At 61.3% G+C, this 27702-nt stretch overlaps 1 protein-coding gene across 1 annotated transcript; it reads right to left on the bottom strand.

Annotated features, from left to right (window-relative positions):
• Positions 1–70: 70 nt before the first annotated feature.
• Positions 71–27696, bottom strand: TMEM201 (transmembrane protein 201). Its single transcript, XM_034671181.1, has 11 exons — positions 27575–27696; positions 20824–20944; positions 20064–20252; positions 18688–18864; positions 16588–16937; positions 15755–15958; positions 10137–10366; positions 6905–6976; positions 6047–6346; positions 5110–5247; positions 71–4071 (listed from the first exon to the last, which is right to left on the bottom strand). Exons 1-11 carry the CDS (start codon positions 27685–27687, stop codon positions 3974–3976), a joined length of 1992 nt encoding a protein of 663 aa, XP_034527072.1. The 5' UTR covers positions 27688–27696; the 3' UTR covers positions 71–3973.
• Between the last annotated feature and the right edge of the window lie 6 nt (positions 27697–27702).

Genomic DNA, 27702 nt, shown 5'->3' with positions numbered 1-27702 from the left:
GCACATTTGGTCCTGTCACCGCCTTGCTTGAATGCAGCACTNAAAACGCACATTTGGTCCTGTCACCGCCTTGCTTGAATGCAGCACTCTTCCATACTGTCTCCATATTGTGCTGACTGACCTTTTAAAAACGCACATTTGGTCCTGTCACCGCCTTGCTTGAATGCAGCACTGGCATTCCCTTGTTCTTAGGAAGAAATGGAAAATCCCAATGCGCCCTTCATGGCGTACCCCCTGCTCTCCTGCCTCCCTGGGCTCTTGCCACACTCTCCTCTCAATTCCTTGAAAGCTGGCACCCAGGCCTTTCCATACGCACGGACTCCCCGTACAGTGATCTCCATCTGGTCCTTGAGCTTCCTCTCTGGCCTCCTGACTATTCGCGCTGGAGACACTGTACCCTGTGACCTCACAGCCTTCCGCTGTGCGTGCACAGACCGTACGCTGACCTAGGCCTGCCTCCCTGCGCTAGGCAGGGCTCCGCGGAGCAGGGCCATCACCATTGCGCTCGCGCTGGAGCCCCAGCACCTGACAGGGCCCTGCACACGCTAGGGGCACTGTAACAATTATTATGCAAATCTGGCTGGTGACGGAGGGGTGAAGACAAGAACGTACTGTGGAAATCCTGGATCTCTCCCTTCTTTCACTGTGACCCAGCAATCCCACTAGTGAATGGGGGACACACACAACTCCAAGCCAAGTACGCACAATCCCACGTTGGCCCTGAAGTCAAGCTGGCTGTACCCCAGCCGTCCCCAGGTCCCCCCCCACCCAGGTAGCAAAGTGTCCTCTGAGCTGCTACCATAAAGAACACTTTGCAGTGTGAAACCACTCTGGACCCCCCCAGATGCTTCCTAATGGAGGGGGTGTTTTGCATTTGCATCTGACCATCTCCCAGAAGGGCCAGATCAACTAGGTCCTTCGGCTCCGGCTGCACGAGAGGTCCCAGTGTCACATGGCTTATTGGTAAGGGGGTGGTAGGCTGGCCGTGGTCTTGAAATTTTGAAAAGATCAGAACTTTTCCTGCGCATTCACCTTGCAGGCTGGTCATGGCCTTGGGGCATCACAAGGACCCTCGTGGTCAGTGAACTCTGGGGTCTGGGGGTCCACCTGGGAACAGCCTTGCCCTGCCATCCCAGAGGACCAACTTCTGTGCCACAGGTGACTGGCCCAGCCCAGCTCCCTGCCGAATGCCCCTTGGGAGCCCTCCACCCAACACCCATCCTCCCCTCAGGTGCGCACATGTGCTGGGCTGCCCCTCGGCAGCCAGCTGTGCTTTAATCCCCCCCACACCTGCCACTTCTGAGTTCGACTGAGCCCACAGAAATGCAGTCCCCGTAGTCACCAGGCAGCCCAAGCAGGGCTCGTACAGGGGACACTGACAAGGGCTGCCCCTTGGGCCCCGCCCCTGGGCTCCAGACTCAGCGTGGGTCCAGTGGGGCACCTTCAAGTGCTTTCTCTGGATCCACCCTGCACCTGCTCTCACTGAAGCCGGTTCTCACCAGGTTGGGTAGTGTCGGGCTGCTCACCTGGAGGGGCCAGCGCCGAGCCGAGCCTGGCTGCCAGGAGGGTCAGTGGGCCAGTGGGAGGGGGAAAAGGAGAAAACAAGGTCTACCGCTCCTGCAGCTCTGGGGTGGGGTTGGGGACTGCTGGTTGGGACAGGCTTTCTGCCTGAGCCCTTGTTCACACTGTCCTCAGGGATACCCTCCTTTTCTGTGCTCAGCAAGTCCTGTCTGCCCCGCTCGCCCCAGGTAGTGGGTCTCCTGGTTCAAATTCCTTCGCCTTCTGGGGTCATGGGCATGCTGTACTTGCCACGGCCACCGTAAGCCCCAGGACCCCACTCTCAACTCTGTATTGAAGAAATGAGTGAAATCCCTTCCAACTGCAGTAAGGACCCCTGCCCCACCCAGGCCTGAGCCGCCGGAGTGAAGAGAATAAAGACAAGATGGACTGAAGTATATAGTTCAAAGGTTGGCATCTTTTTTGGTTTCCTTTTTTGCTTTTGTAAAGAAAAATAAGGTGGTGTTTTTTGTTTGAAAGAAAACATACGTAAGCCCCCCTCCCCACTCTGCCTCACCCCTGCCCCTGCAGGGTGCTGGGACCTCCGGTCTGGGGCAGGAGGGGCCGAGCTGGCCAGGCCGAGAGGAAAGGGGCGGGCACTCTGTGTCAGGGCTTCGTCAGAGCCACAGAGGAAGGGCATTTGGGAATGGAGTTTGGCTTTGTTAGGCAAAAAATGAAATTAAAAAACTTGACACACATGCCCACTATACAAATGGGGCCAAGAAGCACCGCCTCCAAGCTGGAATCATCTCTGGCAGTTGGACTCAGGGTCCCAGTGCGGCCCCTGGCCCCCCACCCCCCATGTGCTGGGGTGGGAGACAGGGCAGGAAACAGCTCTCAGGACAGGAGTGGGGGGAAGGGAAGAGAGGGGAAGTCAGAGCAACTCCTTCCCCGCATGGTAAAAAAAATTACTAAAAAAGCACCCAAGGCTTAAAAAAACGAACCCTCCCTGGAAGGGAGAACCGGGGGCGTCCTGCTTACCCGCAGAACACCTTACCTGGCAAAAATGTGTAGAAAAATAAAATTAAACTTTATCCCTGAATGATAAAGACCCTTCCTCCTGCCCTCATGACCACCACCCCCCCAGCCAGCAAGTCTCGGAAATCACCAAGACCGCCATCCCTCCCCAAGGGGCACAGGTACGTGCAAGACACACACGCGGCCCATGCCTGTGTCCGAGGCCACGTCTGAGGGCCACATGCACACGCACACTCATTCCTCACAGCATGGGGGGGGGCTCCCTGTGCCAGACCAAGGGCTCTCCTTCTTCTGCTCAGGGGCAGGACAGGACGCTGGCACAAGGCAGGGGGGGGGGGGGGGGGGGGCGGGAATCTCTGGTAGCGGTCGGAAGGGCAGTGGCAGGGCCTGAGGGGAGTGGGATGGGACAGAAAGCCAGCTGAGGTGGCCTGGAGACAGAGGTCGCACTGAGCCCCCTGTGACAGCACAACGAAAGGGAGGCAGGAAGTAGGGTCTCGGGGGCTGAAAGGGACCAGGTTTGTGCAGGGCAGGGGCAGGGTCCGGTCTCCTCGGAGACCCGCAGGCTGCCTAGGCCTGTCCTGCAGGGCAATGCAGGCTGAGGGCCAAGCAAGGCCCCTGCGGGCAGTGCACGGAGGGATCCGGAAGCGCAGGCCTGGAAAGGGGGTGGGGTGCCCCGGGTAGTGTTCTCAGTGTCATGGGGCTGCTGCCAGGAAGGTCACTAGAGGTAATAAAATGGGGGCACGAGAGGGCAGAAGGGAGGAGAGACGCTTACACTAGAACTCTGAGGGGCCCTGGGCTGGGGACCCCAGGCACCCACCTGCCCATCCAGGAGAGCAGAGAACACACGGGCCTGGAGCTGACAGGACAGGGCAAGACAGGGGCAGGAGATGCCCATCCTCAAGAGGGCCCGCCCAAGGGGTCTGTTCTTCACAGGGCAGGACTGAGGATGAGTGACACAGGGACTGTCCCTCCCTCCTCCCCCAGGGAACCTGAGGCAGCTGCGTGGGACAAGAGTACAGTACAGAGACGTGGTCCTCGCCCGCAGCGCAGGGTCAGGAGGCAGCCGGCTCCTGCTGCAGTTACAGTAGTAGTGGCCCTCCTGCCAGGCGGGCTGGGCAGTGGGGGAGGGGACCCCAGGGTCCTGCAGCCCCTCGGGGATCCCTGGCTTCGGGATCAGGGTCAGCACCAAACACAAGTGATGTCAGGCAAGGAGACAGGCAGGAAGGAGAGTGACCTCACGGACCACGCTCAGCCCTGCCGTCTGTTAGGTGAGGAGGAGGGATCCCGAGGACAGGACTGGCCCAGTGAGGTCCAGGGCCCTGGAGAGGACAGCGGAGGCAGTCCCTTGGGGACAGCTCCGAGGCCGGCAGTGGTGGAAGCAGCATGCACCTGGGCGCCCCCGAGCCCCTCTGGGCACCGGGAGGCTGTGGCCCGCAGGTCAGCGCAGGACCTGGTACAGGTAGGCCGAGGTGAAGAGCACGTTGGCGGCCAAGCTCACAGCCAGGAGGCCCCGGACCAGGGAGGGCCCGAAACGACCTTCAAGAGAGAGCGAAAAGACACAGTCAGAGGGACAAAGGTCAGAAGAGGGACCTGTGGGTGGTGGGGTCACTGTGCAGTGGACCACCAGCCCAGCCCCCCAGGGCCTCCCCGTCCAGGAAGACCCCTGCACCTGGGGTCACTTGGCCAAGTCCTGCCTCCCCAGAGGAGCCTCGTTTCCTGAGTCTGCGCTACCAGGCAGGTACTGGGCTATGGCGTCCCGCACTTGTACCCCCGTGAGGAGGTCAGGAGGGCAACCCCCGGTGTACAGACAGGAAACGGGGAGCTTTAGGGGAGTGAGCAGTACCCTGCCCAGGCTCCAGTTCCCCGCCCCAAGTCTGTGCTTGGGGTCTCGCGGCTGCTGGGTCACACCGCAGACCAGCCGGATTTGGGGCCAGCACCTGTTCCCGGTCAGCTCAGAACGATCTGTGCAGAAAGACTCCCCGCACACGTGTCCACCCATCGTCTCCACACATGTGTCCCCGGGCTCTCCTGGGCTGACTCCGGTGTGCCCAGCGTGTCAAAGAACCAGGACCTGCTCTCACGCCCCGCCCCGCGGCCCACACGCAGAGGGGCTGGATGTGAGCCCCGCAGCTCCAGGTCCGCATCCTCCCTGGGGACTCTGTGCGAGGGCGGAAGCGCTCTGCGTCTGTGGGGCAAACAGGAGCCCACACGTGGCACTGGAACACGTGGCACCGGAACACATGGCACCGGAGGACTCGAGGTGCAGCCGGCACAGCCGAGGAACTACGTTCTCACCGGTACTAGATGTTACTGCTGTTAAATCTAACCAGCTCCCTGCGGCCAGGGGCGGCCGTGCTAGTGCAGATCCAGACCCTGAGCCGAGGGCAGGCGTCTGTCCGCCCAGTGGTGGCCGGACCCGGAAGGTGCTGGGTGGGCTGCCTCACTGTCCTCTGCCATTCGAGGGCCCTGGAGGGCTTTCTCTCCCAGGGTCCCAGACAGAGCAGGAGGGGATGTGGGCTGCAGTCCCATGGCCCCCACACCACCCTGCCCCGCTCCCCAGGTCGGAGCACAGACCTCTCCAGGTGGCGGCCTCCTCTGTGCACCCTTGGGTGGTGGTGTCTACCACACAGGTGGATGACTGAGATGAGTCGTCCTCTTTCTTGATGGACCGGCTGCTGCAGGCACTGCCTCTTTCTGGCACTGACCTCATGTCTGCGGAGAGAAGGGGTGTCTCAGCGACAGACGTGGGGCAGCTCGACCTCCAATCCCACGACCGTCCTTGGATGCGGCCAGCCAGCCCTGCCCCGCCCAGCCCACCTGCCCGACGCTGGGCAACGGGAGGCCAGGGTCCTATTCCCATCCCAGCTGCGCAGCTGCCACGAAGGGAGCGGGTTTTAAACCCGGAGCAGCAAACTCCACAGCCAAGAGGCGCAGATGATGGCCACGAGCGAGGCTTTGGGAGGTGGGGGTGGGGCGAGGGGGTGGCCGAGGCTGGGACGTGGGGTCTCAGCCCGTCCTTCCACCTGTCTGGCCAGTATTCAGACCTACTGCGGCCACATCTTCTGACATTGTAAGAGGCACTGCAAATCCACACATTTCGTGTGAAAGTTCTTAATTTTAAAGGTTGAGGCCTAATTTTAAAAATTTACAAATGCTTGGCAGACCACCACCGTTTGAGCAAAACAAAAATATCTGCGACCAGACAGACACAGGCTAGCAGGGCACAATGCATTTCTGATCCACCCCAAGGAACAAAACCCTCAAAATGAATTGCAAAAGAAGAAAATAAAGTCAGCCAACGGAGGGCAACGTCTCCATGGTTCAAGGTCACCAGAAGCCAGGGCGGGAGTGCCTGGAGCTCGGGAGAGCGACAGCACGTGCCCGGGTGAGCGCAAGGACAGGCCCTGCGTGGCCTCTTGCGAGGTCATCCCACGCCTGCACGTGACCAGAGGCACTGTCACAGCTCAGCTGGGCTCTCCCATCTCCCGGGAGGACGGTCAGAGGGTCGTACCCACAGTGAGCTTCGTGTCCTGTGCCGGCGATCTCTGGGGGACCGGGGGCAGCTCGATGGGGAAGAGGCTGCCGTTGTGGGGCGAGTGCTCGTCTGAGCTGCTGGGTGTGTTGGGGGCCTCCCCGGGGGGTGACGGGAACAGCAGCAGCTTCTGCCCCTTCAGGTTGAGCCGGGCCGGGCTGATGAGGGGCCTGCGGTGGCGCAAAGAGCCAGAGCTGGAGGCCACGGAGCCGGCCACGGAAGGCGCCGGGGAAGGGAGTGGGGAGGAGGGGCAGCATCCCGACAGCAGAGAGAAGTAATCTAGAGGGCAGGAGGAGGACAGAGACTTCCGGTAAGAATGGCGATAAGGCGTGCGTGCTCCCCACCGTCACAGCTATCCTTGCTACAGCGGTCTTGTTCCTGGGGCTTTTCCTCTAGCAGCCCGGGAAGAAAGGCAAGGCTGCACCAAGACGGGGGACAGAGGGAAGCCTGCCGGGGGCTGAGGGAGGGCAGAGGATCACAGACCCTTCGCCACATGCCCACTGCCTGCTGAGGGCACTCCTGACTTAACTAAGGTCAGCGAACCCCAGCCCTGCTCGTGGCGGGATCGTGGGTGCACGTCTCCGTCAGTCATCACTAACGACATCACTTCCAGGATATCGAATCCTGGAAACCACCGCGCCCATTTCACAGAAGAGGAAAGCGAGGCACAGGGCTGAGTCACTTGCCCAGGACTACACAGCTGGGAGGCACAGGGCTGAGACTTGAACACAGGCCCCTAAAGCTCACATTTAGCCACGATGCTGTCCCACCCGCAGGACGCTCTGGAAACCCAGGCCCACGCGGCCCCCGTCGAAAGCAGCTCCCCATCCTCCTTACCTGAAACAGGTGCCTCTCCAGATCGAGACACCTGAGACGGGGGGCGGCTCCCGCTGAACAGATACCCCGAGTCTGGAGAGGAAAGAAAAAGGTGACACATGTTGGGCCCATGGTGACGACAGCCGCCCACCCCCTCCATTCTCCAGTCCCCACTCTGCTGACATTTAAGCTTTGTCACTCACGTCAGGCTTTCACGAAAACACGGGCTCTGAACCGACTCCCTGAATCACCGTCCGAGATCCACTTGGCCCGCTCTCAGTTCGTGCAGAAAGAAACCCACGACGGCCCCCTCCCCCCAGAGTCACTCCTTCAGCCTTCTGGGGTCCCCCTCCACTAACCTGCGCCTGCCAGCCGTGCTGCACCTCAGGGGGCACTGAACATGCTGCTTTTCCTCAGTCAAGTGCACCCCAAGAGCAGAGACACCACCCCACGTATCCTGTGGTCCCCCAGCGCTCGGCTGAGAGCAGAGTGTGGAAAGACCCAGCGGCCGCTGCGTGCCGTCCTGAGCCGCTGCTGCTCCATCCCCCTAGGGCGCTGGGGGTCCCTCGGTCACAGCGCACCACCTGCCCCGTCCCCCACAAGACCCAGGGATACAGACCCATGCCAACCCGTGTCTGGGTAAGGGTGGCCATGTGGCCTTTCCGGAACCTGTTCTATGGATGCTAGGAGAGCAGTCTCTTTCCTGGGCATGAGCTGTAGGGACACAGGGATGAGGCTGGAAGCAGGGAGGAATAGAGGCGAGTGGGGCGAGAAAGAGACCCAGGAAACAGGAACCCAGCCTGGCACCTGAGCCCCACACCACCAGCGCCTCCTAGCTACCTGAGCCAAGGAGCTGCAAAAACTCCTCCTCAGCGCCCCCAGCAGGGAGACCCTGGGATCCTACCCGTCACTGGACATTCCGAGACCAGCCTGCGTCCCACAGAACTGCCCTGCCGCCCTTGCCTCCAGCCCCACAGGGCAGCAGGGAGGCTGCGGGTCCTCCACGATGGGTGGGAGACGCAGCCTCACCAGCCTGCACTGGCTCTGGGATGCCACCCACCGCTCCCAAGGCGCTGGAAATGGAAGCCCCCAGCTCGGCCCCCCAGGGTTGGCGTGCACGGAGAGTCACACACGGAGAGTCGTCCCAGGAGTGTGCGGCCCAGGGCAGGGCTGCTCCTGGCGCCCTCAGCAGTCTGCCCACTCCCTCCCCAAATTCTCTTCCAGGGCCACCAGGAACAGGCAGGGACATCTCTGGTCCAGGGGAAAAGGAAAACCATCATAGTATCAACTCAGGATACAAGCAAAATGGCCTTTACGTTAGAGGAGCTAAGCCTCTGGTCATCGCTGTTATCGGTATTCCCATCCCACAGTAATAACAGCAGCCATGTTCGCTGAGGGCCCTGTTCTAGAAGCTTCCCTGACATCATGCCCACCTTGGCCCTGAGGCGCACTCTCCGGTTCTAGACCCTCCCAGGGTCATGGGCTGGGGGCCTGCTTGGCTGCTCCCAGCAGACGACTCCTGGCCCCTCACTTGCCCGCGTCAGGTGCTCACAACAGTCCCACAGCGTGTGTATTATCAGCAGCTGCTAGAGATGGGGGCGTCCGAACACCCCCATTTTGCCTCTATCAGACCGGCAGCTAGTGGGCTTTTCTCCAGAGGGAGGAGCGGTGGCAGGGAGCTTGGGGCTCAGTTTTTCAACCCTGTGTCTGCCCTACAGGGAACAGGAGGGGCAGGAAGGTGCCCCTCGGAGGTCAAGTCCCTGCCTTTCACCTTGTGGGACATTAACCAGAGTCATTTCTGTTTTGGGGGCTCGAACTCACGATCCTGAGACCAAGAGTCATATGCTCTATCGATTGAGCCAGCCAGGGGCCCCAGTCATTTCATGTTTTAAAGAGCAAAACGAGAGGCAGCCTTCCCCCGCCGTCTGCACCTCTCTCCCCAAGATGGCCGCCAGAAGGCTCCGGCAGGACCCCAACTAAGCTGGTCCTACAGAGGCCTGGGAGCTTGAGCCCCTGTCCCCACCTTGGCCCCAGCTAACCCCACCCTCACCCCACCCAGAAGGCCTGACGGCCAGCTCCAGAGAACCCTCTAGGGGAAGGGCCCAGCTGCTGGGCCTCCCACATTCAGGGAATTCCGGGGTCCCCCCCCAGTCCCAGGGCCACAGGCAGGGGATCAAGAGCTCTGCTGAATGACCATTTCCAGAGGAGGGCGGCTTGCCCAGCAAGCCAACTCACTTCTGGCTACACAAAACTATCTGGAGTCCAGGCATCTGTACTCAGGACAATCACACCTTCGGCCCTACTCCAAAGGCCTTGAACCCTACGGACCATGTGATCCAACCCTCCTGCAGCGTGACCCACCCTCTGCCCAAGAGGACACCTGAGCTCATGAGCCAGATGACTGGGCACAAAGCCCGGCTCCAAGCTGCAGTGGGACCCTGGGCAATCATGGGGGGAGACTGAAGCTCAGAGAGGAATCTGACTGGAGCTGGAGCCCCCAACCCGGTGGACCAGCCAAGGGCCTCAAATGAGACACAGACTGCAGGTTACCAAGCCTGGATTAACTAAGATGGCAACCCATATTCTTGGAGGCTGGGATCCTGCCTCGTGGCTTCCCACTGCCAAACCTGCTACCCAGGGAGCCAGCCCCCCCTAGGACACAGCCCGAGGAGGAGACAAGCCCAGTCCGCCCGGGGTAGCTTCCCAAAGCACTGAGGGCCATCAGAGAGCACTCGCTGGGCTCTGAGGAAGAAACACCGGATTTAATTTATAACTGACTTCCCAGAAAGATTCTGCCGTTAAAGGTGAAGGATAAGGCAAAGTCCCTCATCCCAAGGACCAGATCTCGGTCGTGCCAGGGCCCGCGTGCAGCAAGCACTCCATAAATGTGGGCAAATTTTCCAGCCCCCAAGGTCTCAAAACCACGGCAGTAATAACAACAGTAAGACTGGTGGTAAAAGACAACGCCCAACGCGTGCGGACATCTACTGAGTGCCGGCAGGGTGCCAGCTACGCTTCTAGAAGGTGCTTTGAATGTATCACCTTGTTTGACACAAACACCCACAGGCAGGTTCTCCTACTAACCTCGTTTTCTTGGAGGGAAACTGAGGCTCAGAATAGTAAGGCAGCTGCCGAGTGGACGCACCAGGATTTGACCCCTGTTCCGCCCTCCTGCCGTGCGTTCCACCCTGCACTCGGCTGGCGTCCCCGCGCCCAGCCCCACTCTGCCCGCCCAGGCGCCAGCGCCTCTTACCTGCCCGCGTCAGGGACGGTATGGTGCCCAGCGAGAGGGCCCGGCTGAGGCGGCCTGGCAGCGAGGAGGGCGAGGCCCGTCGAGGAGACCGGAACAGCTGCTGGTTGGCGAGCGGCAGGAAGCCGGGTGGGGTGGGGATGAACAGAGACGGCGAAGGGCCTGCACTCGGGCAGGGCACAGCCAGGCTGGGGCTCGTGGGGAAGAGGCCGGCCGCGTCGCACGGGAAATACCTGCAAGAGCCCATCGGGCACGGGAGAGAAGAGGAGAGTCAGCCCCGGGAGGCTCTGGAGGCGGCCTCCGCACAGGTCCCGTCCCCTCTCCCCTGGTGCCAGGTGGGGCCGGAGTCGGGGTCCCAGGGAGGCGTGCGTTAGTTGAAGCAGAAAAGCAGTCCGACCACATTCACGCCATTAGGAGCGGGTGGCTGGGAGGTGCCAGCGTGACCCACCCCTCCCTGCATGCCCCCTCCGATCCCCCTCAGCTTCACAGCAAACTAGTTCTGCTACTAGTCTCGGTATTAAAGTGACACTGTCGCCCTTGCCAACCTCACGCCAACCCTTCGCCTTGAAGCAAAAATGTCCAACCCCGTGCCAGGCACTCAATGAAGGCCAGAGGCCTTGGGCTCCCCTGGCCTCTTTGTGCTCCATGCCCAGAGCCTCCTGCCAGGGCAGCTGAGCTCGGGGAGCCCCCTGCTCCCCAGGGCCCGACTCCGGGAATCCCACTGCTGCTCTCTGGTCTTGGACACTCATCTGAAGCCCCTTGCAGAGCGGAGGGGGAGGTGGCCAGCCTCAGGGATCCCCGGGAAGAGGCTCTTGGGAGACACAAGCCTAACTCAAGCTTAGAAAAGACCGCTAAACGATCGCAAGGCTGCCCAAAACACGGAAGGTGACAGTGTCTCTTTAACTCGAGAATGGGGCAAATCACACAACAGGACCTGGTGGCCCCAAGCCAGATTGTCAACCATGCTTCTGATTAAGGCAACCGATTACAAAGGGAGGGGAGGGACAGAGGCAGTTAATACATTAGTCCGCCGTCTGGACGGAGCTGGGGGAGGTCCGGCCTTACCTCAGTCCCAAGGGACAATTGGGGCCATGGACAAGGTGCCGATGGATGGGCAGGCTGGTCAGGCCCTGCAGCAGAGCCGGGGGCCTGCTAAGGGACCCATCCTGAGCCCGTGTGACCAACGCTCAGGGTACTGCACTGCTAGCCAAACTACACTCGGCTGATTTCCCTATTTTTTACTCTTAGCCCTCGCTTTAAACAAGTTCTATGAGGCAAGTGTGAGGTCCACCACTGCCCTCCTAGAGAATCACGGGAGCTTTTTAATGCTTTCCAAAGTGCCAGGAGGCTACCTGGATGTCAGAACCAAAGGCAGGGCCCCTGGGTTTGGGGGACATGGGGAAATCGTGGCTGGAACTCAAGCCAATTGCCAGAAGGCTCTGGCCAACTCCAGGCTGGCCGCTCCCGCACTCCACGTGCTGACTTGCTCTGCCCAAGCCTGTCAGACACCCACCTCCTTGCCCCCAGACACCCGAGGAAAGTTCTATCTCTACAAAGATCGATTTTGTGTTGTCACTGTAGTACTGGGGTATCATTTGGCAGGATGGCGCCACTCCTGTGGGGGAACAGCTGGAGGTGGGGGGGCCACCTCACTCACTGTAGGGGCAGGGAAGGTGTACTGGGACCTTTGGCCAGCTTGCTCTGATCGCGGGTGAAGTTCTGTCCCCTGCCGGGGCCTGCACCTCCTCGAAGACCCAGTCCCCAGGCAGGGGATGCCAGGCCTGTCCAGCAGATGGCAGCAGGACTCTGCGCCGGGCCTCCTGTGCCCACCCCTACCGCAGAGCCCACCACACCCCCTCACCCCTCCAACTGGCAAGTGAGGGGAGAGGCTCCACATCGGGCTGCGGGGTTTGGACGTGGTCAGCTGTGCCCAGGAGAAGCTTCCAGGGTCTTTCCAGCTCTTCCCTGCTTTTCCCAGATCCTGCTCACACCTGGGGCCACCCCAGGTCTTAAAACGCAAGTCTCTCAGCATCTGGCACAGGAGCCGTTCCCAATCTCTGATTCCACTAAGAATGTTGGCACCGAGGAGCCGGTTCTTTGGTCTGACCCCTCTTGCTGTGACACGCAGTGACATCAGTCAACTAGCAGATCCTCGTAAAGTGCCAAGGGAGCTCCCATCACGGCTCTGCAGCAGACGGTCCCTGGGAACCTCTGCCAGGCCCCAGAGAGCTCAAAAGTATCGACGCTTCCTTTGGCAAGCACCCTCCCCAGACCACCCTGCACCCTCAAACCCCATCTCAGAGAGGCACTCAGCTCCGAATCCAAGTCTGTACGCCCACGGGATAAACAGGTTCTGGGACGGGACAGGCGGCTGTACCACGTCCCATCTGACACTAAGGGGGGGGGCTGGCTGGTCTTTTTCGACCCAATCCCAGTCCGAGACAGGAACAGAAGGAGAGAAAGGACTACATTTTAAGCAGCAGTTTATTGAGACGGGGGAAAAGAGGACCCAGTAGGGCACATTGGACAGCCGGGCCCGGAGCCGTTTGGGGCCCGTGTCACCAACACCCAAACCTGACTCCCGTGGGCACGCCTGTGCCCCGAAGTCCCCTGCCCCGGCCCAGAAGCCTCCGAAGGAACGTGAAAGAACAAACAAAAAAGACATGGTACCCGATGCCCGCCGCTGAGAGCAGAGCCCCGGAGGCATTTATTGAAAATACAGCACGAAAAACACGACATCTATGGCCAGGAGTTACGGTTACAGCAAAGAGAGAGTCACCGGCCAGTCCTCCGCAGGTGCACTACACAACCAGAGAGGACGAGACACGTGGCAACAGTCGCGGACAGAGGGACACGGGCTCCTCCCCGGGCGGCTGCGTCGAGGCCGTTGCTCAGCCTGTTGGCGGGGACCCCAGACTCGGAGAGAGAAGACAGCCACATGGGCCTCCCTCACGTCTTGGAGACGGTCACCCCGACCCCAGGTGGTCTGACAGTCGTCCCCAGTGGAGGGGACAGAGGTCCCGGGTAGGGAAACACATTTCCAGTTAATAAGCCACGATCCCAGGGATGCCTGCACTTCCTCAGCTGTTGCCAGCAAACATCAGAAGGTGCTGGAATACGCTCCAAGTAATGAACTTTAAAGGACAGACAGATAATTTTAAAAAGTCACACAAAACTCTTAAAAAGCCCAGGAAGCCGTGCTCTGCCGAGGCTCCTCTCGTGAGGGCGTCTCTCCCTCCCCGTTAGAGCCTCAGCAGGGGCTCCTGGCCAGCAAGAGAGCTGGTTATGCTTGTTATAAATAATTTAATTTAAATACACACATACACACAGATGTCCTGCTTCTAGTCAATGCCAAGAAAAGCAGTAATTAGTATCACACTGTCAGTTTCCTTGAGAACGGGAGACTCTGTACACGAGGGCATGCATGGCCAACAGACCACTGGCTCTTGGCCTGGTACCTGCCGCCTCCTCCCCTCTCTGGCAGGCTGACTGGGGGTGAAGGGACAGGCGGGTGGGCCGTCCCCCCTCTCCCCCCACGACAGCAAGGCCAGGCCAGCAGGGCTCACTCCTGGTTCAGCCAGGCTCCCACTCCTCCTTCCTGGTCAGTCACCTTGCACCTCATCCCGCAGAGAACAAGCTGAGCCCAGCCGGGCGGGGCCTTGACGGGGCCACACAGCTAAGGAGGCAGCTCCAGACCCAGCCAGGTGCCAGGGCAGGGGACCGACTGCCGCACACGCATGGGAGTGGGGTGGGCTGGCTTCTCAGGACCCGGTGAACATATAAGGACCATGACGGTGGGGCCTAGGCTCCATGAAGGGCCTGACCAGGGTGCTCTCTGACCTCCCTCTCAGGTTTGGCTGGTCGGTGGCCCCTTGCTGAGCATGACCCTCACATGCTTGTCATCTGCTTTGCCTTCCCCCGGCTCCAATGTGTAAAGGGGAGTGGTTGGCACCCTTGGGGTCCCATCTGGAGGGGCACGGATGCTCAGAGTGACGAGTGGCAGGGCACACCGGCCCTGGAGGGAGTCATCAGAGTGCAGAATGCAGGAAGGAGACAGCCATGGGCCGCACGCCTGCTGGGACGGCACTCGGACACGACACCCTAGGCTAACTACTTCTCTGCATGCCGGTGGCACTTCTGTGTCCACACCAAGGTCAACACTCAGGGGCCCTGGAGAAAGGTCCACTCTCATTTCACAGACGGTAAACTGAGGCTGGGAAGAGCTGGGGCCTGGCTAGAACCAGCTAATGAGCAGCAGGCGTGCTTCCCTGAGAGCGGAGGCTCTGTCCCTACCCTCCCACCGGCCCCACAGAAGGGGAAGCTGCCCCATGGGGAACTGGAAACCAGGAGGCTCGACAGCCTCCATGAACGGTGCCAGGAGCCAGGAAGGTAGTGACAGGCCAGAGAGGAACAAAGTGACAAATGACCCAGTGTCATATGTGTCGTTCTTGGCCCCTGCCCCATGCTATCCGCAAGGAGTGAGAACTTTCCCCAGGCATCATATGGGAGCTGAGTGGAGGAAATGGAACATCCCAGGCACACGGTAGGGGAGCAGGCCGAGAGCACTCAGGCCTCCACCGCCAGCCAGGTGGGGCAGCCTTTGCTCGGCAGCCCTGCATCCCAGCCCCTGCAGGGGTGGGCAGAGGGCTCAGCCACCAGGATTGGGCCCTGGCTTTAAAGGCAGAGCCAGGTACGTCTCAGAAGAGGGAGCAGCGCGTGCTTGCCCTGGTTAAGTCTAGCCCTCAGCAGTGCCCGAAAAATAGATGGATAAAGGAAAGACTGCTCGGATCCCCACCTAGGCGAACTCCCCCAGCAGCCTGGCTGCTAAGACGACACTTGCTGACCATCGGAGCTGCAGGATTCTCTCCTGTCCCCCTCAACAGCCTCCCCCACACACTCACGGTCAGGCCCGGTCGGGACCCAAGAACTGCGTTCTCCATTCCTGGGGAAAGAGGCTGAGGGACCACGGGTCTCAGGAAGGTCTTGGAGCTGGGACTGAACTGTAAACCCAGAGCGGGGGTGGGGGGCAGCCCTGTGTCTTCTGGGTTCCCCGGCTCCGTGAGGGTTGGCCAGACCACAGTCAGGACCAAAAGGATAGACCAGGGAAGTGAGGTGGGGACAAAGTGGGGGGCTCTGCTCGGGCCCCTGCTCAGCAGCACCTGCCCACGCCAAGCAGCCCAAGGAGGCCATGCGGCAAGGGCCCAGCCCGCAGCCACGGTCACCAGCCTGAGCCAGGGGCTCAGGGATGGAGCGAAGTGAGAGGAGCAGCAGACAGCAGGGACCTGCCCCTCACCCACAGTGTGAGAACCCGGAAAAGGGCATGGCCAGGGTGGGGACTTCTGGAGCTGCCAGCTGGAGGCCCAGGGTCAGAGGGAGGCTGTGTGGGCGCCACCCCTGATCCAGTCTCGGGGCAGTGATGGGGTCTTTGGCCAGAAAGACGGCGGCAGCGGTGGACAGCTAGAGGGCACTTGGGAAGGTGGCCTGGTGGTGCCGGAAAGGACAGGGGGCTCTAGGCTGGGCAAGGGCAGGAGTGAGGCAGGTAAGACCCAAGTCAGAGGGGCCCCGCTCCGGGCCTGTCCGTCCGTCTGTCCTCCCCCCGCAGTCACTGCTGCTTCTCTGACCTTCGGGGCCGGAACCTCCGCGGGCCCGTCGCCTTCCTCGTGGCCACGGCTGCCGTGAAGCCCACCAGGCAGCACAGGGACGTGGTGCTGAACTTGAGCGTGTCCAGCCAGCTGGGTGAGGCGGCCTGCAGGTACTGCTCGGTCAGGTGCAGCCCCAGCAGCAGGGCCCACAGGCAGGTGGAGAAGGCGTCGATCCTCCGGAGCCTGCGGACAGAGGAGGGGCGGCGGTGAGGGCCTGGGGCTGGCCGGGTGCGGACCTACCCCTCCCGCCACTTCCAGCCTCCCATGTCCGTCTCTGGCCCTGCTCAGAGGACAGAGTCCAGGGCCAAGAGAAGAGCAGGGGCCTCTGACGCCCCATGTCCAACACCCATGCGCTGAACGACTCTGAATGGGCCTCCAGATGCCAGGCTGTAAACCCAGGCTAAGGCCCCTTCCTCAGAGCCCCGGAGATGATGTGGACACCACTGAGTACGTTCCCCAAGTGCACAGGGGAGAAGGGCCCCACCTGGTCCCCCAGCAACCAGAGAGCTGGGTGGGCATCATCTCCCCGACTCTGCAGATGAGGGGCCTGAGGGGACAAGAAGCGTGCCATGTGGCCGAAGCTCACAGCAGTGAGGGGCAGCCCAGCTCTAAGTGCCACCACGCCCTGGGCAGGCCGCTGTTCTACTCGCGCCCCACACCCCCCCGACTCCCAGCTACCGAAGAAGAGGGACCATGTCTTGTTCCAGCCACACCACAGAGCTTCGCCCAGGCTGCATGCCCAGCAGAGCCTCCTGGCTTCGACTCCGGGCATTCCTCCCACCGAGTCCCGCCCCGCCTGGCTCCACACGCACCTGATGCGGCCAGCCAGCAGCATGGCCAGCAGGCAGGTGAGCAGGCCCAGGGCCACGACACCCATCTGGTGGCTCTGCCCAAAGGCCCAGGCCTCGCGCAGCTTCTCGGCCGCATGCTCGGGCAGCAGGCTCAAAAGCTGCTGCCAGCCCTCCACCCCTGGGGTGGTGCTGTTGTCGGGTGCGGCTGAGCCATTGCCACCGGGCGGCAGGGCTGGGGGCAGGGTGGCCTCTGGGGCAAAGGGGTTGCTGGTGCCACAGAGCGCGAGGGTCAGCAGGAAGGTACAGGCCAGGAAGGCGAGGGCGCGGAGCACGATGACCTGGACCGGGGCCTTCACCGCAGATGAGAAGCTCTGAGGGAGAGAGACTGGTTAGTGAGATGGCCAGCGCCCCCGACAGCCATCCCCAGTGCCTGCTCTGTGCGGGGGTCGGGCCAGGGCCCCAGAGCACTTGCTGAAGAATCCACCTGGTTTCAGGGATGCCTGGGTGGCTCAGTCAGTTAAGTGTCCAACTCCTGATCTCAGCTCAGGTCTTGATCTTAAGAGTCCTAAGCTTCAGCCCCGCTTGGAGAAAAAAAAAAAAAAAAAAAAAAGCCACCTGGTTCCTGATGGTCATAGACAGTGTCTTTACTAGGTCTTAAATTCTTACGTACTCCCAGGTTTGTTTCTAGGTTTCCTGCTGTGCTCCACTGACCTGTCTCCTTTCTCTGCCTTCCCCCACCCCGGAAGTCATTACGCTGGATAAGCTACTGCTCTACCACGTTCTTTAGAAAAACCCTTTTGGGGGCTCCTGGGTGGCGCAGTCGTTAAGGGCCTGCGTTTGGCTCAGGGCGTGATCCCAGCGTTCTGGGATCGAGCCCCACATCGGGCTCCTCTGCTAGGAGCCTGCTTCATCCTCTCCCACTCCCCCTGCTTGTGTTCTCTCTCTCTGGCTGTCTGTCTCTGTCAAATAAATAAAATCTTAAAAAAAAAAAAAAAAGGAAAAAAAAAACCCTTTTGATATTACGGTGACCTGTTTTTTCTAGTAAGTTTTTCATTTTGTCGAGTTCTCATCAAAAGCTCCTATCGCGATCTTAACTGGAATTATAATACACATAGAACTCAGGCCAAAATGAAGTTAAAAAAACACAGCAATAAGTTGTTTGGTCTAACACGGTGGTGAGGAGGAAAGGCAAAGGTCAGTGCGTCTGGCTTCCTGCTGTGCAGAAGTGGGCGTGCAGGCCGGGGCTGTGGCCTTGTGGTCAGGGGACTGGGTGCAGCCTGAAACCGCACACCAGCTGGACGCAGAACCCATCTGGGCACCCGAGGGGGTAGGCAGGAATACCTCTGGGGTGGATGGGTTGTTTTTTGTTTCTTTGGGTTTTTTTAAAGATTTTACTTATTTATTTGTCAGAGAGAGAGAACACAAGCAGGGGGAGCAGCAGGCAAGAGGAGAAGCAGGATCCCCGCTGAGCAAGGAGCCCGATGCGGGGGCTTAATCCCACGACCCTGAGATCATGACCTGAGCAGAAGGCAGACGCTTCACAGACTGGGCCACTCAGGCATCCCTGGGGTGGATGGTTTTTACTTCCAATCCACCTATTACATCAGAGTTTTTAAACCAAACATTCCATCAACCTAGCACAGTGATAATAACTAAAAATAGTTATAGCAAGACAGTCCCAGGTTCAAATCCTGGTGTGTGGCCCTCTGCAAGTTATTTAACTCCCCAAGTCTGGTTTCCAGCTGTAACTGGCGGTCCGGGGCCAAAGGGTGGACCGCCCCCCACGAAGGGTACCATGAGGGACGCATGCCAGTGTTGGGGAAAACATCCAGATACAGCAGGGCCCTGACAAACCCCCGCTCTCAAGAGCACAGACATAAACGCAACACGATCCTGAGCCACGCTTCCTGGGACCCCTGCTTGAGCTAAGGACACGAAGGAGCCTGGGAACAGGTGGGAATGGTGCCCCCTGGGAAGGCTCCTGCCTCCAGGAAAAGGATCTCAGCTCTGAAGACCTGCCCTCCACTCACGGGGGCTCAGTCCTCTATCTGGGGGTTTCCTGCCCCATCTCAAGGGTGTGACTCCCCGAACGCTCTTGGGGGGGGTGGCGCTCGCTCCAACCTGTGTGTGGCTCTGGTCTGCCTCCCGGCGCTTGAACTGGTGGCTGAGCAGCAGCGCACGCAGCTGGCGGTTCTGGTGCTTGATGTAGTACTCGACGGCCGCCTGGCACGGCCGGCACAGCTTGTACATCTGCTCCAGGTGGTGGCGGTACACCTCGATCTCTTCGTCATACCTGCCCTGTGGGGGGCGGGGGGCCACGATAAAGGTTCAGCGTCCTCAGGGGGCCGGGGGGGGGGCGACCACGAGCAAGTTGTCCCTGCTTGGAACCTGCTTGCGGTGCTGCCCGAGCGGACACACGGCCTACTGCGTGCAGTGATGCCGGCTCCCGAGCGGCAGGCCCGGCCCAGAACCTGGCATATGGCAGGACCCACGGGCGACAGGCACCTCTCTAGCCCGGTTCTGTGGCTGCACAGGATGCACCCGGAGGCCAGGAGCTCAGGTCGTGGCCCCTGCTTCAGGCTCGAGGAAGGCAGGTGAGTCGTAGAAGAAATAGCTCCCGGCTACTACGTCGATGCAGATGGAACCCACCCAGAGGCAGGGTCTGCCCCTCCCCTTAAGACCAAGGGTCCAGAAAACACTAGAGAGCCAAGGGCTTTCGTGGGAGCTGAAGGGTCCTCTGGGCTTCAGGAAGAGCCCAGAAGATTTAAGTCTCACCCCTTCTCCCTCCAGAGATGAGGCAACACACCTCTCCTTCCCCAGGGGAGTCAAACGTTTCAGTCTGCGGTGGCCAGGAGGGTTATCAGTTTGGTCTCTTACTGGGACTGAATATGCCAGAACGGCTGCTCTGGTTGCCAAACCGCACATGCCTTCCCTTCCTTAGGCAGGTTGCCCGTCGCCCCCGGCCCGGCCCTACCTCCTGCCAGCAGAACTGTGGGAAAGCCAGAGTCTCTGAGCCCCAGGCAGGCTCTTCTCCGGTGGTCAGGGAACCCCCTGACTGGGCAAGGCTTGGCAGGGGGCAGGCAGACAGGATATGCGAGCTGACCAGGCTGCCGGGCTCCACGGTGGGCCCAGGGGAGGCGAGCTCCTAGCACCGAGCCGCTCGGCTGTACCTACTTTCCTGTCCCAGAAGCTGGGAGCGTCCTGCACCAACTCCAGAGCAGACCACCTGCCCAGCCAGCGGACAAGACTGACTCGGGGACACGGACGGGACGGGTCCGACAGGGCCTGTGCGGGAGCCCAAGAACCCCACCTCCCCCTGCACGGCATAAACCCCTCCGGCAGGCGCGGGCCGGGAGCCCTGATGGCCGCAAGCAAGAGAGCAGGAGGGGGAGCAAGAAGCGTGCTCCAACGGAGGTGGAAGAAATCATGTGCCCGGGATGTGGGGCTGGCGCGGGGTGGGATGAGGAGGGGCCCCCCGCGCGCCCCCGCACCCTCACCTCGTCCCGCGGCGCGAAGGCGGCCAGCTGCTTGATCTTGGTGGTCTGGTGGTGGCTGCATCTCCGGCACAGCAGCACCTGGCTGCTCACCCACTGCGGCTGGGCCGGGGTGCGGGGGGGTGCGCTGCTCACCACGTGGTTCAGGTGCTCCAGGTACTGGGCGGGGATGGGCTTGTTGTAGTCACCATTCTGGGGGGCAAGGGGGGAAGGGGACCGGAGTCAGCGGGGGAGCCCCACCCCTGCGGACAGGAGAGCCGGCCGAGGCCTGGCGTCAGGACGGAGGCCCCATCTGGCGACACTCCAGGGAAAAGGTGGCAGATCTTAAATGTCCCCTTTCTTTACATGGAGCGACAGAAGCTTCTCTTCCGAAGAAACTTCCCGTGGAGCCCCGAGCGTGCAGCCTGCCCCCCACCCCATACCCCCTGGCACCCTGCCACACCGGGGAGCTCGAGTGCAACCCGTGGGCTGGCCGCCTGGGTCTGCGCGAGTTTCTCCGCACCGGAGCCCACGCGCGCTTGTGTCCGTGTCGTCTGCGGTGGGATGACAAAGCCGGGCGGTCGCAGCAGAGCATGGCCCACAGGGCCGCTACCCGGCCTCTGCAGAGAGCCTGCCGACTCCTGGTCTGACGCAAGGCAGGGAACGGGCTTCGGAACCAGAAAGATCTGGGTGTGAACCCCGATCCGCCACTTGTAGTGGTGTGGCACTGCCACCCCAGCGCCTTGGGCCCGTGTCCTCCTCCTGGGAGGAGGGGAGCCCGTACCTCCTGGAAGCCGTTGTACTGCTCGCAGTGGGGACAGTCCCAGCAGTTGCGGTTCCCGTACGGCACGACCGTGTCCTGGTTGCAGAACCAGCAGTTGACGATGGTGTGCGTCGGCTTCATCCTGTGGACGAGGACAGGGTCGCGTCAGCCAGAAGAGTTCTGCCACCCGTGCTACGGGGACTGGAGAAAGAGCATGGGAAGCAGGCCAGGGGACCCAGAGCCGGAGACGCAGCAGGCCGGAGGAAATGGTCGGTGAGGGGCTCAGCTGCGTGCTCGGGGCTCACCAGGAGGACCAGCAATGAGGCCGAGGTTGGGTCGAGCTTCTCCTCAGGCCTCCAGGCAAAGCCTGCCCGCCTGCGCTCCCCATCCCTGATCCACTGCCCCCGCCCCCATGCCCTGGGGAACAGGTGAAGATGGGAACCCACATGGGAACCCAGGGCCTCCAGCCCCCAGGGGCTCAGGCAGAGGGGCAACAGGGGCCAGGCTCTAGGACCACCCTTCTGAGGCCTGCACACCCTGGGCCTGTCCCTGGGCTGTGGAAACAGGGCTCCTCTGGGAGCTTCCAGATGGCAGGAGCCTCCTGTGCTCCACAGATGAAAATCCCAAGAGAGCGAGGCCAAGGAGATGGAGGGCCAGGGACTAGAGACAGCTGCTCAGACTGAAGCCAAGAGTCCCTGCTGGAGGGGACAGGGCAGCAATCCACAGGGGCCCTGGTCGGCCACACATGCGGTGACAGGTGGGGTCTGCAGGATAATCCTGGCCCAGACACTGGGGAACTGTGCTCTGGGCCCCTCCTCCCACCTCACTGGCCATGGGGTGGAGGAGGGGGGAGTACAGCAACTGCCCAACAAACCCCTCCAGTTCCAGGATCTAGAAACCATGTAGGCAATGGGTGGCAGCTGCTTGAGCCCTGGGGTCCAGGCCTCACGGCCTCTGTCGCCCCTGTCCTCCCCCAGAGGCCACCTCCAGCTCTGGGGTCCTGCCTGGGCCCCTGCTGCAGTGGGCAGCCACACCATCCAAGTGCTGACCACAGGGCGGCCATGACCTCACGCTTGCTCAAGCCAGAGGCCCTGGCTCTGCCAACTTCTAGACGTGAGCCCCAGGAAGCTCCTCCTCTCCCAGCCTGGCCTGCACCTGCCAAGCGCGAGTGATCACAGAACCCGTGCATCCGTGTGTTACAACGATCCAATGACACAAGACACATAAAGGCGCTCTGCAATGCAAAGGGCCAGCTCCGTCACCCTCCCGTCCCTGGGCCTGCCAGGGGCCTCGGAGGAAGCTCCTGGTACCGCAGCTGCCTCCTGGCCTTGCCCCTCCTTTGCCCTCCACTGACCATGGGCAGGTTATGAGGGGTGTCCAGGCCTCAGTCTTACCACCTGCCACCTGGAGACAAGGGCATGTCAAGGGTGGGAAGAACAATGATGGCCTAAGTGCCTACTAAATGATCTTTAGGCTAGGTAGGAGTTGGGGCAGAACAGGATACACAAGGAAGGGCCCCAGGGTACACAGAGGGCACCCTGGGTCACCCCCGGCAACCACAGCAGTACACTCCCTGCCCCCGTTCAGGCCAAAGCCCTCGTGACAGACAAGGGACCACCACATCTCGTCAACAGCAAGAGACCAGAGCAAGGCCTAGAAACGGCAGTGCTGCAACACACCGCGGTCACGGCTGTGTGATGCGGCCTCTGGGGAAAGTCACCTAGCTCCTGGAACCTCCACTGCTTTGGGGATAATGGGGATAATGATAATCCTTGCCTCAAATGGAGGCCGCTGAGAGGATCGAACCAGGGCATTTAGGGAAGTGCTGAGCCTGGCAGGTGGCTGGCGCAAGGCGCTTGGACAGCGTCCCTGGGCTCCATGCACAGAGCGGGAGAAGATGGTGCCAGGCAAGGCGAGAGGTGTGGAAACCCGCTCCGCTCAGATGCTGGCACTTGGCTTGCCTTTTCTTAACGTGTACTTGCTTTACAGGCGCCTCTGTGATGGCACAGGGGGGCACGTCCCAGTGAGTGATGACGCAGGCCGAGAAACCTCTCTCACCTGCCCCCGGGACCTCCATCCTCACCATGGGCCTCCTCAGCCCGCCACCAGGCCACACGTGGCCTCTGGAGAGAAGCCAAGCAGAGGAGTCGGCAGCCTCAGCATAAAGGGCTAGCCAGGCAGGAGATAAAGGCGCCGGCCCCGGGGACCCACATGGGTGAGCAGGACGTGCGGCTTCGGTCGCAGGGAGCCCCTGAAGCCCCTCCTGCCCCAGGAAGCCATCATTTCCACTCGGGGCCTCCAGCTCCACTGCTCAGGAAATGAGCTTGGCCTGGAAGTGGGTGGCAGGAAGGGGGAGAGGGGGATTAGCTCTGGTCTCCTGGGCCAGCCAGTGGCTCTGGCTCCTGTCACTGTCACCCCATGGTAATCCCTGCCAGGGCGGGGGTGAGGGTGGCGGTCCGCCGGCCACCGAGTCCTCCCCCACAGCTCCTATGCGGCCAGTCCTGAAAGGGTCCAGGGCCCGGGAGCAGCAGATAGGCCAGCGAGCACTGGGGTGCTGGGCACGGGCGTCAGCTCCCCACCAGCACAGCTCCTCCCAGGTGCACGCACCTGCACCTCCCCCTGTACCGGGCCTGACAGAGGAGGGTTAGGGGCTCTCTATTCTGAGCCGGCTTAGCGCTGGACCTGCTCTTGCTCAGGGAAAGGCCCCCCAGGGCCCCTCATAAAACCTCCAAACCCCTTCTCCCCAAGCCAACAACCTCCATCCCAGGGAGGCTCTAGGACAAACCATTTTGCACAGTGGATGGCGTCTGAGGGAGTAAGACAGCACGTCCCTGTAACACAAGCAAGAGTGAGAGGGCCCGGCCAGGCCGCCCAACGGAGGAAGGTCGGGCCCCAGCAGGTGGGCGGACAGGAGGGTCTGGAAGGGTTCACCCAGCTTCTGACCTCCTGGGCTCTGCTGGAGCCAGAGGAGACCTGCAGCAGCCAGGAGCAGGGAAGGCCCCGTGGGAGAAGCGGGGGCAGCTACGTGCTCTGGACCCACCCCTCCACAAGCCCTAAACACACACACTGGGGGGTAAAAGATGGACACATGCTCTCAACAACGGTATCACCCCGTCAGCTCGGATGCACATTTAGTGAAAACGAGGCTCGTGCCCTGAAATTTCCTAGAGATGGGGGCGGGGGCGTCTGTTCTAGGAGTGAGCCCACCCCTCTGAGGGCTGCAGCTCTAGGCCCTCGGCACCTGCTGGGAGCCCAGCACCGTGTCACATGGAGGAGACACAAGGATGGGGCTTCGCCTATCCAAGCAGGCTTAGTGTCTGGGGAAGACCTGTGTTCATGTTTCCACCAGGCCCCAAGGCATGCCCAGCCTCCCGAGAGGGGCCTGGCAGACAGCTTATGACTCTGGGCCCTGTGTGCTGGCCACGTGAAGTCTGCAAGACCGTCTCCGTGAGAGTCAGGCTGGTTCCCTTAGGAACCAAGAGGTTTGTCTCTGGCAGGGCCCCAAAAGACAGTGCAAGACAGCCTCACAGGTGAGGAGGGCCTTGCTGGACCCCAGGTGGCTCCTCACTTGCTCCTCTGTGCCTCGAGTGGACAGCACATGCTTTGCTCGCCAACCACGAGAATCTGAGCCAGTGTCCCTGGGGCCACAGCACGGTAGAACCAAAAAGCAACTTGGTGCCTCCAGGCCTCCCGCCCAGCCTCAAGCCAGAAAGTCCCCAAATCCACCTGTCTGGGGGCAGACCCGGCCTGGGGATGGCGGACTGCCCTCCTTCACCTCAGCACAACCTGTGTTTACTGAGCACACGCCAGGCTTGTAGGGAGACAGAAACGAGCAGGCTCTCCGCTTCTGACCTGGACGGGAGATGAGAAAAGTTCACAGGGCAGCTGGTGACAGATGTCACAGGAGAGGCCAACAAGCAGAGCATGTGCCGTTACCCTAAAGAATGGGTTTGCTGGTCAGCAGGGCACAATGAGCAGATGGCATTCAAGCAGGCGGGACTGCTGGGCCGAGGGGGGAGGGGACACCCAGCGTGCAGCCAGGGAGTGGTGGCCCCTTGGCCAGCGTGCAGCAGCAGGAGAGTGCGGCCAGAGGTGGGCGGGAGACTGGGGCTCTGGATGCCAGGCTGAGGCTCCGCTACTTAACCCAGGAGGCTGCCCTTCTCTGTCTCCAAACCCCAGAAAGTAGACACTCCAATAAACACCCATGGGTGCCATGGGAGGCCCCAAGCAGGGATGTGCCAGCGGGAGATAAGATCCTGGACACAGTGCTGAGCAGGAGAGTCCGGAGATGGGTGTCTGGGGCGGGGCAGGATCAGGCAGCCATCAGGACCGCCTAGGGGCAGGCCAAAGCTAGCCCAGGGAAGTGTAATTCCGGCTCCCGGCCCGTGGGGACAGTGGTGGCCTCCTGCGTGTCCTCAGCGAGGACACACAGTGTGGGGCTTGGTCAGAAGCTGAAGGGCTAGAGTGGATCTGCGGTTCCACAGAGGCAAGAGGAGGGCACGAGCCCAAGCCCTCCGACCCCGATTCCGCATCTGGAGAGTGGGTTTCTGGAGGTGGTGGTGTGGAGGTACTTTGACGGGTGTGTCGTCAGCACGAGTTCCTAACAATCCAGGCAGGACTGAGGCTCTGGGAGGGCTGCAGCCCTTCAGAGAAGTGGCCTCTACCCCAGGCTACTGGGCCAGTCTGCTTTCTAGGTCTCTGCCACCTCTATGCTGAGCCCAGCAGCACCCCACCCGACCAAGTCACTTTCCAGAAACTCCCCTTACACACCCTCCCAAGGGTTACTCGAAACCCATGGTGCAGCCAAAGCCAACGTTCCTCACTGTCACACTGTCTTCCCTGCTGGAGGGAGACGGGCTCAGTCTCTACAGGGCTGGTCCTGCTTCTGGCTCAGCACAGTGGCCAATTTACGATGCCCAGACAAAAGCCAGGGCTTTCTAAAAATCTCAGAGCATCCTGTAAGAGGTCTGGTCCTTCTCAGCCCAACCAAGAGGTCCCCATGCCACACGGTGACTCTGGTGTTGTGCCACTGGAGTGAAAAGGCCTTCCAGGTACCCTCCTGGCTCCCCTCCAGCCAGCTTGCCTAACACTGCCCCAAGTCCCCAGATTCCTATCTCCGGGAGAGGGAAAGTTGCGGCCAGCAGCCCAGGAGGGGAGAACAGGACCCCTGAGAACAGCCACACCTGAAGACACAGGAGCCTGAGGCACAGCAAGCAAACCCAGTCCAAACTGGGCCACACTAAATACAACTGTAGCCTGACCCAGGCTCTGACCCTTGGTGTGCCCTTCCCCACCCCAGGGCAACTGGGGGGGGGACAGCAGTGTCCAGGAGACAAGCCGGGCCCTGGACTCCCGTCTGCTGTCCACATGCTCTGGGAAATCAGAGCAAACTGCCACGTGCCCTTGCACTTCAGTGCCCTCATGTATAAAACGACCACTTTGAACCAGCTGGTCCTGGAAGTCCCTCCAGCTTCCAGAAATTGGGCAGGAACTGGAACACTAGAAGACGTGAGGTGTAAGGGACCCCTTGAATTTGGAGCTCCTTCAATCCCCAGCCATCCTCCCCTGGGAGGCCACCCCTTCCTCAGCCTGCCCGGCTGGCTCACCCTGCAGACACAGCTGATGTCCCTCCTACCCTTCCTCCTCCAAGAAGCCTGTGACTCAAATCGCCCTCACTTCTCTCTCTCTTGGGTGAGAAGCAGCATATGGTGGCGGTTAAGGAAGACCCACCAGGCTGCCCAGGTTCAAATCCCAGCTCGGCCACTTGCTGCTGAGGGACTGCAGGCACGTTCCTTCTCTTCTCCGACCTCATATCTGAGCTTTGCGGGTCCCTTGCTAAACGACAAACCCACCCACTTTGTCCCTAGAATGTGTTCACAACCCTATCTTTTTTCTCTGTCCTTTGAGAGGCTGGATCAGATGCAGAAACTGCTGGGCTGCCCCTGAGGCCCTGCTGAAACAAGGGGCCCCTCAGCTTCTATCCCTGACCACGGAGGCCCCTCAGAGAGGCCAGCTCTGAGGGTCAGCACGATCTTTGCGCCCTGTCAGGGCTGGGGCAGCCACTGAACCAGCTCAGCAGCAGCGGCAGCAGCAGCAGGGGCCCAGCCCATTAAGGAGTATCAGGCTTTCCTGCGCTTGGGAGACAGTACTGCCCAGGGGTTAGCAATGCAGACTCCAGTTCACACGGTGGCTATTGTAATTAATGACAATTTACTCAGCTCTTTTGTCCCTCAGCTTCCTTCTCCAGGGGCTGCTAGGGTCGTGACTCTGATTGGGTCCCTATGAAATTAGAACAACGCCTGAGACAGCGTACGCCGACCAGAAAGTGCCAGCTACTATCAGTCCATCCCAACGTGTGCCCGCGGAGCAGGGCTGAAGGCGGACAAGAGCGCAGTCCCATCTCGGCGGCACTCTCCCGCAGGGCGTCGGGGGCCGGGGTGGGCGTGGGGCGGCCCCGCAGATCCAGCGGCTCGGCAGGCACGCGTCTCCGTGGGGGAGGAAGTTTGTAACCCACGCGCTGGCCGTCCTCGCCCACCCCGCATTCCTGGGATCTCCGAACCCACTCCCCGGCCGCTTCCCCACCACGAACATTCCCAACCCAGCCCCCAGGGGGACGCGGGCATGCAGAGCGGGTCCCGGCGCGTGGGCGCACAGGCCGGGCCCCCATCTCCACGCCGCGGCCTCGCGGGCAGGGAGGCGCCGTGCGGCCCAGGAGCTGGCCATGGCGGGGGGAGGGCGGCGGGCCGAGGCCGCGTGGGCCGCGCGCACTCACCTCCGCGCGATCCGGTAGAGCAGCACGCCGGCCGCGGCGCACGCCGTGACCCCCAGGCCGCCGGCCAGGCCGGCCGTGGGGCAGCGGGCCAGCAGCGCGCTCACTCCCTCCATGGTTCCCCCCCGCGG

The sequence above is a fragment of the Ailuropoda melanoleuca genome, chromosome 11 (genome assembly GCF_002007445.2).
Source record: "Ailuropoda melanoleuca isolate Jingjing chromosome 11, ASM200744v2, whole genome shotgun sequence".
In the NCBI taxonomy this organism is placed as follows: Eukaryota; Metazoa; Chordata; class Mammalia; order Carnivora; family Ursidae; genus Ailuropoda; species Ailuropoda melanoleuca.
The sequence above is the reverse complement of the archived record's forward strand: the minus strand, read 5'-3'. Positions and strand labels throughout refer to the sequence as shown.